General features: G+C 51.7%; 1 protein-coding gene across 1 annotated transcript; it reads right to left on the reverse strand.

Annotated features, from left to right (window-relative positions):
* Positions 1 to 6345: 6345 nt before the first annotated feature.
* Positions 6346 to 12148, reverse strand: LOC116960303 (homeobox protein HMX1). Its single transcript, XM_042808361.1, is given in 3 exon segments — positions 6346 to 9608; positions 11349 to 11391; positions 11393 to 12148. Coding segments are annotated over 3 exon segments (855 nt in total). The 5' UTR covers positions 11612 to 12148; the 3' UTR covers positions 6346 to 9015.
* Between the last annotated feature and the right edge of the window lie 2845 nt (positions 12149 to 14993).

Raw genomic sequence — 14993 nt, forward strand, 5'->3', positions numbered from 1 at the left:
AGCCGGGGCGGAGGAAAGGATGGGTCGGGGGGGGGGGGGGGGAGGGAGGAGGGGTCGGGGCGGCGGAGGGAGGGGATGGAGCTAGAGGGAGCCAAAGGACTGAGGACGGGGGGGAGCGATGCAGGGGAGGGAGATAGAGAAGGGAGGCGGCAGGGAAGAGAGGGAGCGGAGAAGGAAAAGGAGCAGGAGCTGGAGGGAAGTGGGGAGGGAGGGATGGGGGGGCACGCCGAGGTGCCCCCATCCTCGCCGGCGGTGAGGTGCGTCCCGAAAGGGTGTCCTGGGCAGCCGGGGCAGGGCAGGGCTGGCTGCTGTCCTGCCCGGGCCCTTCACTGCAGGGGGGGGTGGGGGGGGTGGGGGGGTTGGGGGGGGGAGGGAGGAGGCAGAACCAGGCCCAAGAGAGCCCACGAGAACGGTGAAGGGGAGGTGGGGTGGCAGGACGGATATCTCTGGCGTGAAGAAGGATGGAGGGAGAGGATCGGAAATGAGAGCCGGGGAATGGGGTGGAGTGCGACAAGGAAAAGCTGTGATGGCAGTGAGAGGAGGCAGGGGGGAAAGGGGAAGCTGGACCCAGCTAAACCCTTCTGTGCGTTTGTAGAACAGTCTGCTGAGGGTACTTGCTGCAGATAACCCATGCTGTTGTAAAGGGATGGGGGGGCCTGGGGAAGAATAATTCACACAGTTCTTTCCCTGTGGTCATTCCACCTGCAGACCCTCAGGCTGAGTATGCAGAATTTCCCTGGGGAGAAAGGGATCCCCTTTCCTTCCAAGGAACCTCGCGGTGTCAAGCCACCCCAAAATCCACGCACCCCCACCCCGCAGGTCTGCACACCTCTTCTGTAGTTTTCAAGAGCTAAAAGTGGTATGAGCTGGACGGTGTGCGTGTGTGAGTGCGTCCAATATGTGCTTTTTGGAGGATGGAGAAACGCTCGCCTGCGCTGAAGGAGATGTTGGGAGACTTGGGGGAGGGTCGGTGTGTTTCTGTATTATCTGGAGAACTTTTGGTCCTCACCACCTACCAGCACGGCGACGTTTTAAAAACCATTTTGCACTACCGAAGACAGGTTGTCCAGTGATTTTAGAGCTGCCATCGGTTGTGGATGACAGGGAACTCTCTCCCTCCCTGAGCCCCTATGTAAAGTCTGGAAAATGTTTCCAACAGGCTTTTAAGAGGCCTTTTAGTCTGAATCTCGAGGTTTCCACCATGAAAATTGCTGAGGGCAAGCAAGAAGCCCTTGAAAAAGAGTTGACAATAGAAGTGCTGACAGGCTCTTAAATATTGTGATGCCAGAGATTCCATGAGCTAAAATCAGGGCATCTTAAGACTTTGGTCTATGTTAATCTTTAACACACTGGTTCTTGGAAGAACGGGTTTCAGCTCTTTTTCATGAAAATTTGTTTCAATTTATAGATTAACTCAGATTTTAATGCAGCCGTCTGCTAGAGAGTTGTATATTTTCCACCAGGCAGGAAAACAAAACAAAACAAAACAAAAACATATATATCCATCTTCCATCAACACGATTATTGGCCAAATGCATAATTCGTTGCATTTGTCCTGGAATCTTCTGTACAAGCTGGTGGTTCTGGTGGAGCAAAATGTTCCATTAAGAGAAAGTGATAGGGCAAGAGAAGGGACAATGAACATTGGTACAAAATGCGAAGAAGCAGATGAAAAGATAAATTAAGAAATTCCATGTGAGCTGGTAAAACTTGGAGAACAGGTGACTTGGATGACAGGTCGGGTCGGTCCTTGCCCCTGCACTCCTGTCTCGGCCTCCCTTCCCGCTGCCTGTGAGTGAGGCATGTCCCAGGTCTTGCTGCAAACCATTTCCCTTTTAGTCTCGCAAAAATCCATTTTAAAAAGTTATTGCACTGACTCAGTGTGTTTTCCTATAAGACATTTTCTTGGAAGAAAAATGAAGACTTGAAGAAGGCAGAAAATATGAAGGAAATTGAAGAAGGAGACATAAGTTTTATCTCCTAATTTTTTTCCCTGCGGCCCCCTCTGCCCCCCCTGAGCAGTCCAAGCCCAGTCCTGGGAGACCCGACCCGGTCTGTCTTCCTTTCCCAGCACCATTTGGCCACTTTACAAAAACGATTGTTTTTTTCCCTGCCAAACTGCAAGGAGGGAGCACACTCCAGTGCCGGATCTCTCCAGCCGCCGGGCAAGCTGGAGGCAATTCACTGGCAACAAGAGCATGGAGGGGGGGGGGGGCCCGGGGTCCCCCCTGCAGCGAGCCCTGCATGCCAGATCCGTACCGGGCTCCTCACGCCCTCTGCTAGGGTCGCCCTTATCTTCAGGGGGGCAGTCAAGACTTGGTTTCGCATGCCAACAGGTAGAGCCGCATGCTACAAAACCCGAACAACCGCCTGCAAAGTGCCCCCCCCCGGAGGGAGAGCTCTGCCCCGGGGAAGGGCGGCGGAGCCCCCCCGGCCCCCCTCTAGGCTCCCAGCAAACCTCCCTCCCACCCGGGGGTGCAGCTCAAGGGCACAAGAGACCTCGCCGAAAAGTCAGAGGCTTTTCCTAGTGTTTGGTTCCCGGGGTTGGGGAGCGCAGCTCCGGGCAGAGGGTCTGCGGGGAGCGGCTGCGGTAGGGGCGGCTTTGGCCGGAGTCAGCGCTTTCTGCAAGGGTCAACTGCCCCGGGCTGAGCCGGTAAAGGGGGCCTCGATGCCCAAGGCGGGGGTCCAGAACGGGAATCCCCCTGCAGCAGTGCTCTGCACCACCGCAAACCGCTCCCCAGGCTCCGAAAGGCCGTCGTGCAAGGTGCTTAGCTTAATCATTCCGTTTAAAAACAACGTTTTTCCTTACACTTAGACATTTTTCCGAGACTGGTACTTTTTAATCCCGAGTTTCACTTGTATTTTAGCCGGGAGGAATCCTGTCGTCTTGGACGTGTCGTGGCATGGAAGCCGGTACTGCACAGAGGCAACTCAGGAATGGCGAACTTTTTTCTCTTAATAATATTTTCCTGTATTAGAAGCTAACATCATGCGGAATTGAAACCTTTTACCTGGGAAAGCTTTTTACCAGAAATCACCCGGCACACTTATCTTTATTTCCATTTTAGCTCAGAGCACAAAACGTCTCCTACTCTAAATCTGATGGAAATGGAATCTGATTAGATTCTACAGAAACACCAGAGAGTCCGGGTTTGCTTGGCTTAGTGAATCGGGTTTGTTTTATCTCCCTCGATGTACTCGAGGGTGAAACAGGCGCTCTCTGGATTCCACGTTTCCTTGCAAATAAGAGCCTGGTCATTGCAGACACACAGGCACCTTGCAGCGGTCTTTAAGCCGTTCCCGCCGCTCTCCCGGGACACAGCCCGGGCCAGTGGGTCCAGAACAGAAGCGCCGTCGTAAAAGTTCACAAAAATAACCAGGCTGCTTTGGCTACCTCAGGGCTGCAGGTCCCTAAAATGAACTCGATTTTGTGGTTCACCAGGAGCCGGGTATAAATTGCCGGTTGTCGTTGTGGTCTCCGCGCTCCCCAGCGCAGGCAGCGGTCCGGGGCAGCGGGGACATCCAGCATCTCGGGGAGGGATAGAGGGAGGGAGAGGAGAGAAAACGGTTTCACCATCTGGAAAACAGTTCTCCCTGGAGTCTCGCTGGAAGGCAGCTACAAGTGTCACGCATAAACAGGCTTTTCGGGAGAGTCGGGCGCGCTAAGCCGACTTCTTCAACTCAGAGGTGCGGGACACAGGCGGATCGGGATATGGTGTGGCCCCGGGACACAGCATCCCTTTTCGATACGTTTTGTTTCCCTCTGAGGTCAGTTCAAATTTTTCAGCTAAATCGCCTTCCTGCAACCTCTGCGCTTGATAGGAGAGGCGTTAGTAATTCTCGGCTGTTCAGTAGACTGGAATTGCTGAAGATAAAAGAGAGAGCGAAGGGACAGCGAGAGGAGAGGAGAGGAGAGGAGAGGAGAGGAGAGGAGAGGAGAGGAGAGGAGAGGAGAGGAGAGGAGAGGAGAGGAGAGGAGAGGAGAGGAGAGGAGAGGAGAGGAGAGGAGAGGAGAGGAGAGGAGAGGAGAGGAGAGGAGAGGAGAGGAGAGGAGAGGAGAGGAGAGGAGAGGAGAGGAGAGGAGAGGAGAGGAGAGGAGAGGAGAGGAGAGGAGAGGAGAGGAGAGGAGAGGAGAGGAGAGGAGAGGAGAGGAGAAAAAGGAGAGGAGAAAAAGGAGAGGAGAAAAAGGAGAGGAGAAAAAGGAGAGGAGAAAAAGGAGAGGAGAAAAAGGAGAGGAGAAAAAGGAGAGGAGAAAAAGGAGAGGAGAGAAGAGGAGGGAAGAGGAGGGAAGAGGAGGGAAGAGAAGAGAAAGAAGAGAAGAGAAGAGAAGAGAAGAGAAGAGAAGAGAAGAGAAGAGAAGAGAAGAGAAGAGAAGAGAAGAGAAGAGAAGAGAAGAGAAGAGAAGAGAAGAGAAGAGAAGAGAAGAGAAGAGAAGAGAAGAGAAGAGAAGAGAAGAGAAGAGAAGAGAAGAGAAGAGAAGAGAAGAGAAGAGAAGAGAAGAGAAGAGAAGAGAAGAGAAGAGAAGAGAAGAGAAGAGAAGAGAAGAGAAGAGAAGAGAAGAGAAGAGAAGAGAAGAGAAGAGAAGAGAAGAAAGGAAATGGAGAGCAAAGAAAATGAAAAAAGAAAAGAAAAGAAAAGAAAAGAAAAGAAACGAAAAGAAAAGAAAAGAAAAGAAAAGAAAAGAAAAGAAAAGAAAAGAAAAGAAAAGAAAAGAAAAGAAAAGAAAAGAAAAGAAAAGAAAAGAAAAGAAAAGAAAAGAAAAGAAAAGAAAAGAAAAGAAAAGAAAAGAAAAGAAAAGAAAAGAAAAGAAAAGAAAAGAAAAGAAAAGAAAAGAAAAGAAAAGAAAAGAAAGAAAAGAAAAGAAAAGAAAAGAAAAGAAAAGAAAAGAAAAGAAAAGAAAAGAAAAGAAAAGAAAAGAAAAGAAAAGAAAAGAAAAGAAAAGAAAAGAAAAGAAAAGAAAAGAAAAGAAAAGAAAAGAAAAGAAAAGAAAAGAAAAGAAAAGAAAAGAAAAGAAAAGAAAGAAAAGAAAAGAAAAGAAAAGAAAAGAAAAGAAAAGAAAAGAAAAGAAAAGAAAAGAAAAGAAAAGAAAAGAAAAGAAAAGAAAAGAAAAGAAAGAAAAGAAAAGAAAGCTTTACATTTTAGGTGCACATCTAGATTTTCATGAATATCTCTTTTAATAGACGGTAATGTATCTCACTACATAGAAATTAAAACGTAGGATCCGTAAGAAGAGTTGAGAAACTCAGGGTAGTTAATTGAAGCATGAAGAAATCTGCCATAAAGTTATATTCCTCTGGAATGGGTCGGGAAATTGCCTAGATCTGATTTGAGGCAGAGAGCAGGGACTGGGGCGAGCCGCTGCAGCCGGGAGCGAGTCTCCGGCCGCTCGATGAGGGGGGAGAGCCCCGGCTCCTGCCGGATAATGCTGTATAAAAGAAAAAAAAAAAATCGATCCAAATATATTGCTCAACACTGGAGCCAGGGCGCACCGATGAGATTTATCAAGTATTGATTTGCATGAATATTTTAGAGCCATGCCTACGAGAAAAGTTATAGGCCATCTTCACCCGGTGAGCAATGTACCATTTGCAAAGTAGCCATTTAACAAGGTGCTTTTCAGCATATCGATCATTTTCATTCAAAGTGTAATTAATAATAACATCTTACGGCAGCTACACAAGGAATTTATTTCAGAAGGTCAGTTCAGAGAGTATTCTGATTTTCGTTTGGTTTGCTTAGGGAAAAAAAATGTTTTCACTAATTATTTTTATTAGCGTCCAATAAACACAAGTTATCTTTGTGAACAGTCTGGCAAGGTTTTCCTTTGCCTCGCCTCTGGAGTGCCATCTAGCTAAGCTGTTGTAGCAACATCCATTAAATAAATGTCAACAGACAAGATTTATGCTGCATAATAATATAACAGCTGTAGCATAACTGGATTTATTTTAAAGCTATTCTGAGGTTGCTTTGATCTATAAAGCAGCAACGTATGTCTCTATATGTCGCAAACAGCCTTTGCGAAACTACTTTGAGACAACATTTTTCTCATAGCAGAAGCAGCACAAAGCGTGACTCTTACCTCTTTGATTTGTTTAGTAGAAAATATACACAGGGAAGAAAACTGCCAGGAGTCTGCTGTCCTGATATGCGAGGTGGGCCTGGGATTTTGTTTGTTTGGTTGGTTGGTTGGGTTTTTTCCTGTTTTGAAATCATCAACTCGCATGCATCAAGGACTATATCTTTGCTAGGTGTTTCTCTGCATCCTGCAGAAAATTTTGCCATCAGATAGAATGAAGAGTCATTAAAAAAGCTACGAGGTAAAGAAACCTGAGGTGTCTGTGTTCCTACTTTCAACACATATTTTTAATAAGCCACTATGAAGCAGTTCCTGCATGTACAGAATAAGGCATAAGTAAGCACTTTTCTTAGATGAGTTCACGTCTTGCACCTTTTAATATTTTACTATGATCATAAGTTACAAATACAGTGTATGAAAAAAAAAATCGGTTTATTGATATAATCAGCACGTCTTTAAAAAACAAACAAACTAATGTCAAAACACATTTTAAAAATCCGATTGGTCATTTAGCCCTGCCAGTTCCTTAACTTCAATAAAAGAATATTTAGTAGAATCAGAAGTATAATAATCTCATATGTTACTCCAAAGAAAAGGCATGTGGAGAGTGGCAGGCATGTTAAATTTCGCGTTGGATTACAATCTACTCTGGTATGACTGTAGTGAGTCAGGATTTTACTCCAGTAGGTAACACTGGGAGAGCTGGGGAGCTGGGTGTGATGGAGGAAACGGTCTGGCCGCTTTCTCCCAGGGTCAGCCAGGCTCTGAACGGTATCGAATCAAGTGGTTGCGCCCCGAGGAAGAAATATTGCCCCAAGTCACCTCCTCTGCGCATGAAAATGCTGAAGTGCACCCCAGCCGCTCGCCCCGCGGCCGGCGGGTCCCGTCCGGGGCACCGGCACCCCGGGCCCGCCGCCTCCCAGTCCTCCTCTGCACCGCCCGGGGACCAGGCTTTAGGCGGTTTTGCCTCAAATTCGGGTGTTTGACGGATATGCAAAGAAAACAGCTGGCGAAGATCTCCCGGAGTGAGACGAGGGATTTTAGAGCAGTTCGGGGGAAAAAAAAAAAAAAATACAAAAAAAAAATACAAAACAAAACCAAAAACAAACCCACAAAACAAAACAGCTTCCAGAAACGGGGCTCAAGTCGAAACGAGCATCCCGGCAAGCGAGCACTTTTCTCAGGAACCCAGAATACATATATATATTTCATTCTCGAGCGGTTTTGAGGCTTTCAGCATCCTGACTTCAGCTGTGCAGGCTGATACCCAGAGCCGTGTTTCAGGTCAAAGCGGGGGGAAAAAAAAAAAAATAAAAATGCTCTGTGAAGAGGTTATAATCCTCCCCTGACCCTTCTTCTCAGGTTTCGTAACAAAGCTGGAGCCCTGCCGCATCTCGCCGACCGATTTCATAACAAGAAACCGTGAGAATGCTCCAAATATAATGTAAAGCATAGGAAATGGTAAAAATTAGACGTCTTTTCCTTCACTGGAGACAGGTCCTCATGTACATACCCCAGCAGTCCCAGGACCAGGCTTTCCCTGCGGGGACACCGAGTGCTCCGAACTGGTCGGTTCAATTACATCTGATTATGCCCTAAAACGTTCGATCAAAGCTTGACCTTCCACCGAGGCTGAGTTTTATAAGGTCATTTCCCCTTAATATTCCGAAAAAGAAATTCAAACCTTTAGTAACAATGATGGTCCCAATATTAATTTTAGCAGTGGGTAGAGAGAGGGGAAACAAAACACCTATTAAAGGAAAAAAATAGCTTGGCATGCATAATACTTCATATAACATCACATTACAGGTTAGTTTGCATAACTAGCCATACAGCTCCCCAGTCTGTCTCCATCTGATTATTTTTATTTTCTTCCTTTTTAATTGCCAGTGAGAACTATTAATCGATTACACAAACCGATCCCCTAAGAGACGGACAAGAGAGGTGGGTTTTCCTCAGACTCCTCAGGAGACCAAAATAAGTGGCAAACCCACTGGTAAAATACAGTATGTTGAATTATATGTCTAGATAGATAGATAGATAGATGATAGATTTAACCGTGTAATTTAGCTGATAGTTTGTCAGGGAAATAAAACGAAAACAAAGAAACCAAATCCTCACAGCTCGGACTTCGGGGTGATTTCATACCAACAATTTGCCTCCAAGTTGTTTCAAATCAAAAGCCTGCATCGAGAAGGACCAGGGGGCATCAGCACATGCCTCGGTATCGATCGCATGAAAACGAGAGTAACAACGGAGGGGGGGAGGAGATGAATCTGTACGAATTAAGTGGCTAAAACAAAGGGCCCTGGAGAAGCCGCTGAAGGCGGGGATCCGCAGGGTCCCCCGCTCTGCACGGAAAGCAGCCGGGGCAGCGGGGAAAAGGAAAGGTTTCCCCGGCAAAAGCTCTGGCCCGGGGTAGCGGAGGACCCGCGGAAGGTCCCTCGGCCGCGACGGGGCCCCCGAGGCTTCGCCGTGCGTGGGGCGGGGGCGGCGGGGCTCCGGCCGTTCCCTACATTCGTCTCACTCTGGGCAGCTCTGCGGGGGAAGGGGGGAGGAAGGGTCTGGGGGGCTGCTGCCCCCCGGAAAACGCCGGTCTGTGTCACCCCGGGGCCGAGGCGGCGGTGGGGGCTTTGCCGCTGCCACGGGGCTGCATTTTCTTTGGATGCGCAGCGGGGGGAGCCCCACCGACCCGCTCCCGGCTCCCGGCTGGGGTCCTCGCAGTCCTTTCGGTTCCCTCCGGCTGCTACGCGTCGCTCCGAGTTAACCCCCAAAGTAAGTTTATTGCACGTTAAAAAAAAAAAAAAAAGAAAAAATCAAAACCGCAGAAAATCAAAAAAACATGTAAGTTGGAAATAAAAAGTCCGGGGAGGAAGGAGGGTGGAGCTGGAAGCCGGGGGAGGGGGCGAAGGGGCCGCGGTCCCTGCACAGGTGGGAGCTCAGACGAGTCCTGTCATCTGCGACCGTAGGAAGGGGAGGGAGGCGGCAGGGAAGGTGCCCAGGGGGTAGCTGACGCCGCTGGAGAAGCCCACCAAGGGGGGCGACATGTGGGGCAGGGTGAAGCCCAAGGCGCTCGCCGGCGAGTTCTCGTGGTACAAAATGGGGACCCGCACTATCCTTTGGGCCGCGTGGGAGAGGTTAGCCGCCTCCAGGTCGGCCGCCAGCTGCCGCTTCCACTTGTTGCGGCGGTTCTGGAACCAGATCTTCACCTGGGTCTCGGTGAGGTGCAGAGAGGCCGCCAGCCCGGCCCGCTCCGAGCTGCTCAGGTAGCGCTTCACGTCGAAGGTGGACTCCAGCTGGAAGACCTGGCTGCGGCTGAACACCGTACGCGTCTTCTTCTTGCGGCCGGCGGCGCGTTGCTCCGGCTCTCCCGGTTCCTCGCCTCGCTCCTGCTCTTGCTCCTGCTCCTCCTCCTCCTCACGGCCGCCCGGCCCCGGCCGCCCGCCCGCCGGGCCCCTCGCCGCCGCCCGCCCGCCGCCGCCCGCCCGCTCCGCCGGTTCCTCGGGCAGCTCCGGCGAGTCCCGGTCGCTGGCTGCGGAGAGAGGCAGAGGGCTGGGAGGTGGGGCGGCTGCCCCGGGGAGCGGGGGGGGGAGAGGGGCATCGTCCGGGGAGCGCCGGCCCCTCGCCCCGCTCAGCGGGAGAGGAAACAGCGCGGCCGCGGAGAGAGCGCGGCCGGGGCGCGCAGGGCGCCCGGCGGGCGGGGAGCCCGGGCAAAGGTCCCCGCCGCGGCTCTGCCGCTTGTGCTGAACTCCCAAATATTTGTGAGTATGTAGAGAGGCGCGCACGCATACTCAGAGAGAAACACAGGAGCTGTAGCTCGCCTGTATACACATATACTCCTCTACGTGCGTGAGCCTCTGTGCACACACACCTGAGTCCACGCACGTACCTAAACCCACACATATATGTGTATATAACATGCATCTACTTTTAGATATATCTTTTTGTACATATAAATACAAGCGTACGTGTTCATGTATACACACACATATGTATGCATAGAAGTATGTATATACTTTTCATATATGTATGTACACATGAATACGTGCGAACTCTTATTTATACATACACATGTATATATTTACACATGTGTGTATACACACATATATTTACACACATATGTACACCTATGTACTTACAAGCACATAAGTATATCGCTGTGTGTAAGAGGGGCAAGTATAGTAGTGCGTGTGTGTATATAAAGGGAGATAGGAAAGAAATCTTTTCACTTCACATTATTCTAAACTTGATAAACCAAATGCATCGGGTCAGCTACTCTAACATGGGGACATTGCCTCCCAGCATGTCTCCGTGGAGTTTCCCACATTGCTCTTTCCGTTTGCCATTTTAAAGACGGAGGGGGGGGGGAATAAGTATTTCCTAATCTTTATGGAAGAGAGGAAAAAAAATAAAAGAAAAAAAAAGCGAGGTAAACAATTTTTTTTTCTGGAGTCGTTTTCTGTTTCTAGATGAACTTTTGAGAGAAATTCAAACTATTAATAAATCCATCAGTGTAAAAAGAAACTATTTGGTTTACAAATCACGCCTCTTTTCCTTACTGAGCAAACGTGAGAACTCTACAGGCTCGCACAGGATCACAGAGATGAGCCGAGGGACAATATTTTTTCTATCAGGATAAAAATAACCGCTGATCGCAGCCCATAAACTTTTTCAGATGTTCATTTCTGCCCCTGAAGCCAGGCTTTTCCCGCAGCACCCGTTGCAGAGGGGTCTCCGCAGGGACAGGCCCGAGGGGCGCTGCGGGGGGCGGCCAGCGGGGCCGGCTCCGCGGGAAGGGGCGGCCGGGCCCCGCCGCTCCCCCGGCTTCCAAACCCCCTGCGGCGCTGGTGGGGACGGTGCGCCCAGCGCCCCGGCTTCCCGGGGCGTCAAAAAAAAAACCCAGCCAAACCTCCCTCTTAGGAAAAAGAGAAGAAAGAAAAAGGGATGGGAGGGAGGAGGGGGGAAAAGGGAAAAGAAAAAAAAAATCCCCGAGCAAGCAAACAACCCCTGTTCACGTTCTGGGCGGTTTCAGGTGCTCCATACATAGTGAAGGTTTCCGGACCTTCGCCCTGGGCGGCCGAAAACGGGGAGGCAAGGCGAGAGCTGCGGGGGCACTCCACGAGTCCCCCTCCGCGCATCCCCCAGGGGCCGCGACGGGACCGGACCCCGCCGCGGGGAGCAGAGACACCCTCCCGCCCTCCCCCCCCCCCCCCCCCAACGCCCCCAGCCCCAGCCGGGCCCGGCGGTTAAGGGGTAGGGAAAGGCGACTTACTGTCGGGGCTGGCGCAGCCCAGGAAAGCGGCGTGCGCTCGGCGGGTACCAGCCGACGGCGGCGTCGCGGAGGGGGCAGCCCTGGGCGCCGAGGCGCAGCGGGGAGCGCGGCCCGCAGCGCGGCCCTCCGCGGTCCCCGCCGCCCGCCGCCTCCCGCCGCGTCCCGCCGCCCGCCGGGCCCTCGGTGCCCAGCAGGTCCTCGATGAAGAAGGACGAGACGCGGGCGGAGGTGGAGCCGGCGTTTTCCGTGGCTTCGTCCGGCATCGTCGGAGAGAACTGCGGGGGAGGGGGGGGGGGGGGGGCGGGGGGGGAAGGGGGTCCCGGCTCCGCCGGCGGCTGGCTCCTCGGCTCCCCGCTGCCCCGCGGCCGCCTCCTGCCTGTGCCTAGCCCCTTGGATGCTCTCCTGGTATAAAAGGGTTTTTTTCCGGAGTAATCATTTCAGATCGCGGTTTGCCATCATTTCCTGCAAGCTAGGAGGGGAGGGGGGAGGGGGAGGAGGAGAAGGGAACGGGGAAGGGAAAAAAAAAAAACGCAACCCGGCAACCCATCGGAGGCGCCAGATCCTGCGCGAAAACGATAATAACGAAATAAAAATGTCATGCGAGTTAAACGCCGGACACGAGAGAGGGGGAATCCTGCGATGGGAGGAGCGCGGCGGCAAATGGGATTTCCGCAGGGGTAGCGCGGGGCGCGGAGCGCGGCGGGGCCGGGCGCTGCCGGTGCTTGGGCGTGTTGCGTGTGCGTGTGTGTCTGCGCGTGGGCGTGCAGTGCGGGGGGTGTGTTTGTGTGTGTGTGTGTGCGTGCGTGTGCGTGTGCGTGCGCCGCCCCGGGGCTGCCACTCACGAGCTCCTTATTTAGGTCAATTAGGGAGCAAATCCCGGCGCGGGGAGGGGGGGGGGGCGGCGGTGCCGGCCCCGGCACACGGGCCGCAGCCCGGTGGGGGAGGGGGGGCTTGGCCCCTCCACGTCCCGGCCCTCCCCATTGGCCGCAATGGGCTCAGCGGGCAGCCCAGCCAGCCAATCCGCGCCGTGGGCATCGCAGTTATATTTATCTCATTAATAATAATCACACCCCACCCCCCCCTCCCGCCCCAACCCCCCGGCTAGCGCTTTCATGTCTGCAGCAACGATGGACGGAGGAGATGCGCCCTCCGCCGCCCGCAGAGCCTGCACCGGCCCCGGGGTCTGCCGCCGGCGGAGCGGTGAGGCTGCCCGCTGCCCGAAACCCCCGCCCTGGGGCACTTGAACCGGGGGGGGGGGGGGAGCTGCGGAGGGACATCGGCCCCCGTGGGCAGGGCAGTGTCCGCGGCCGCGGGCTGTCCCGCCGGTGGAGGGGAGGGGTGGCCGGCACGGGAGGATGAGGGACCCTCTTCTACAGGGTCTCCAGAGGCCCGGTTGGTGTCATTTAGCCTTCTCCTATATATATACATATATATGCCTATTTATTTATATATGCATCTTACATCTGCATAGTTTGTTTAGCTGATGGGAGACGGGGCCGCCCACGTCGCCCCGTTCCCCGCCGCCCCGGGGCGGTGCGCTGCCCGCTCCAGCACTCAGGCTCCTGGCGTCACCCCTCCGCAGCTCAACTCTATTATTATTATTATTATTGTTATTATTATTATTGTTATTATTACTATTGTTATTATTATTATTCCTACTGTAAATCCACTTCATGGAAAGCCGTAGAGCCACCCTCTGCCTGCCCCCTTTTCCTGCGCCTGCTGGATCCTCCTGCCTCGGTTATAGGGACCCCCAGCAGCAACCCCCCCAAAACTCCCTCTCGCTGCAGGGCGGCAGGACAGGAGGGTTATCCTCTGCCTTTTTCCCTGGGATCAGGCAAGCCAGGTCTGTGGAGGGACGAGTCGATCCAGAGTGCCTGTGGGAGCCCCGTGGAGGTTTGGGTGAGTACACAGATGCCCTTGCCGTGTTCACCTGCGGGTCAGCTTCTCTCCTCCTGCTCCGCTCTGCCTCCTCTGCCGGGATATCCCTATTTGTTCGCCTTTGCGGCGCTCCCGGACCAGCACCCCTTTCCCAAGCCCCGCCTCCCCCCCCCCCCCTTACTGCCGCCGGTCGCTGCCCGCGGGGGTGTCCGGCGGGGCGGGCGCGCAGCCCGGAGCAGAGCCGGCCTCCTCGGCACCGAGCGGCCCTGATCCCTTTCCGAGGTGGCTGTAGGGACCTCTGAGGTCAAGAAAATAGTAATAGTAATAGTAATAGTAATAGTAATAGTAATAGTAATCGTAATAATAAATAATAATAAATAATAATAATAATAATAATAATAATAATAATAATAATAATAATAATAATAATAAAGATTAAAAAATAAAAGGACTAATTCCAATTACAAAGACTCCAGAAAGATGTAGCTGGAATATACAGGGGCACCTTCGGCTTTTGGTGTGACCTGGGCAGAGACCAAGGAGCAATCTGGTGAATTGTAAACCGGGCAAAAGGGCATTTGTCACTTGTTGCACAGGAGTGATGGTAACGATCACTGCTTTTTTGCTCTGTGCACCTCGGTGCGTGTTGCTGGATAGGAAATATGAGTTTGACCGATATGCCCTAAGAATCCATAAACTGTCAACTCTGTCAGACTCAGAAAATACATGCGTGCTTTCCGGAATGAAGAGAAAAATGTGGACCCTGGTTACTTCTATACATTTGATATACAGTGTATAAACTATATGCATATATATCCTACCTGTATTTTAGAAAGTGTTCCTACAGTGTGGTCATGCAACACGTAATATCATTTGCTTTTCACTTAGAAACAGTGTAATAAAATCAATAAATTTGCTTTTGCATTTTATTTTTCCCCTCCGTATTTCTTTAACGCAACGTGTAACTCTTTGGTGTGCAGTAATGCTGAACTGTGTGTGTTTGTGAAAAGTCATGTATACTCAGACATCTTCCTGAAACACAAAATCAGGATGAGTGTAATTCTAATCCTGCAAATACAGCACTTGTACGTACATGTCCGTGTGTATGGGGTATTTTTTTAAGCTTGTAGTTATGTTTACGTATCTTTTACATTGCTATAGTGACAGGACTACTAACACTTTGTGCTTAATGCTCTTTGTGCTTATTAAGATGGTGAGGAGAAAAGGGTGAGTGTTTATTGGGTGTCTCCCTGCAGCAGGGCTCTGTGTCCGTCTGTTTTTCCGTGCAGAAAAAGCAGACAGTGACGATATTTTCGTAATTTAATGTCAGAAAGACATCCTGGGCCCCCGTCCTAACACCTTTCGCTGTCACTTGCCTGGGGATAACGCGGGGAGGAGGGGGTCTCCTTCTGCCGGGGGCACTGCCATCACCCCGGCGAACCCCCCCGTCGGGCAAGAGCCGTGCCGGCGGCTCCCGGCGGGGCTCAGGGTGGCCGCGGAGAGGCAGGACCTCTCCTTCCCCCACTGCCTTCTCTCTTATGGTCATCTCTTTGCGCCACGGTAAACCTTTATTTTTATTATTTATTTATTATATATATTTTTTTAGGCAACTGTGTGGAAAGGCTTTCCCTGGGCAGCAAGCTCCTGCCTGCCTGCCTCGGGGTGGGAAGGGATTTCCCCGTGTTTGTGGCCGAGGCGGCTATGAGACTGGCTTTAGACTACAGGTGTGGGCCCCTTATTTTTTCCATCTCTGGCTCGTTTTTT

Source organism: Tyto alba, unplaced genomic scaffold (genome assembly GCF_018691265.1).
Source record: "Tyto alba isolate M040663 unplaced genomic scaffold, T.alba_DEE_v4.0 Super-Scaffold_6, whole genome shotgun sequence".
In the NCBI taxonomy this organism is placed as follows: domain Eukaryota; kingdom Metazoa; phylum Chordata; class Aves; order Strigiformes; family Tytonidae; genus Tyto; species Tyto alba.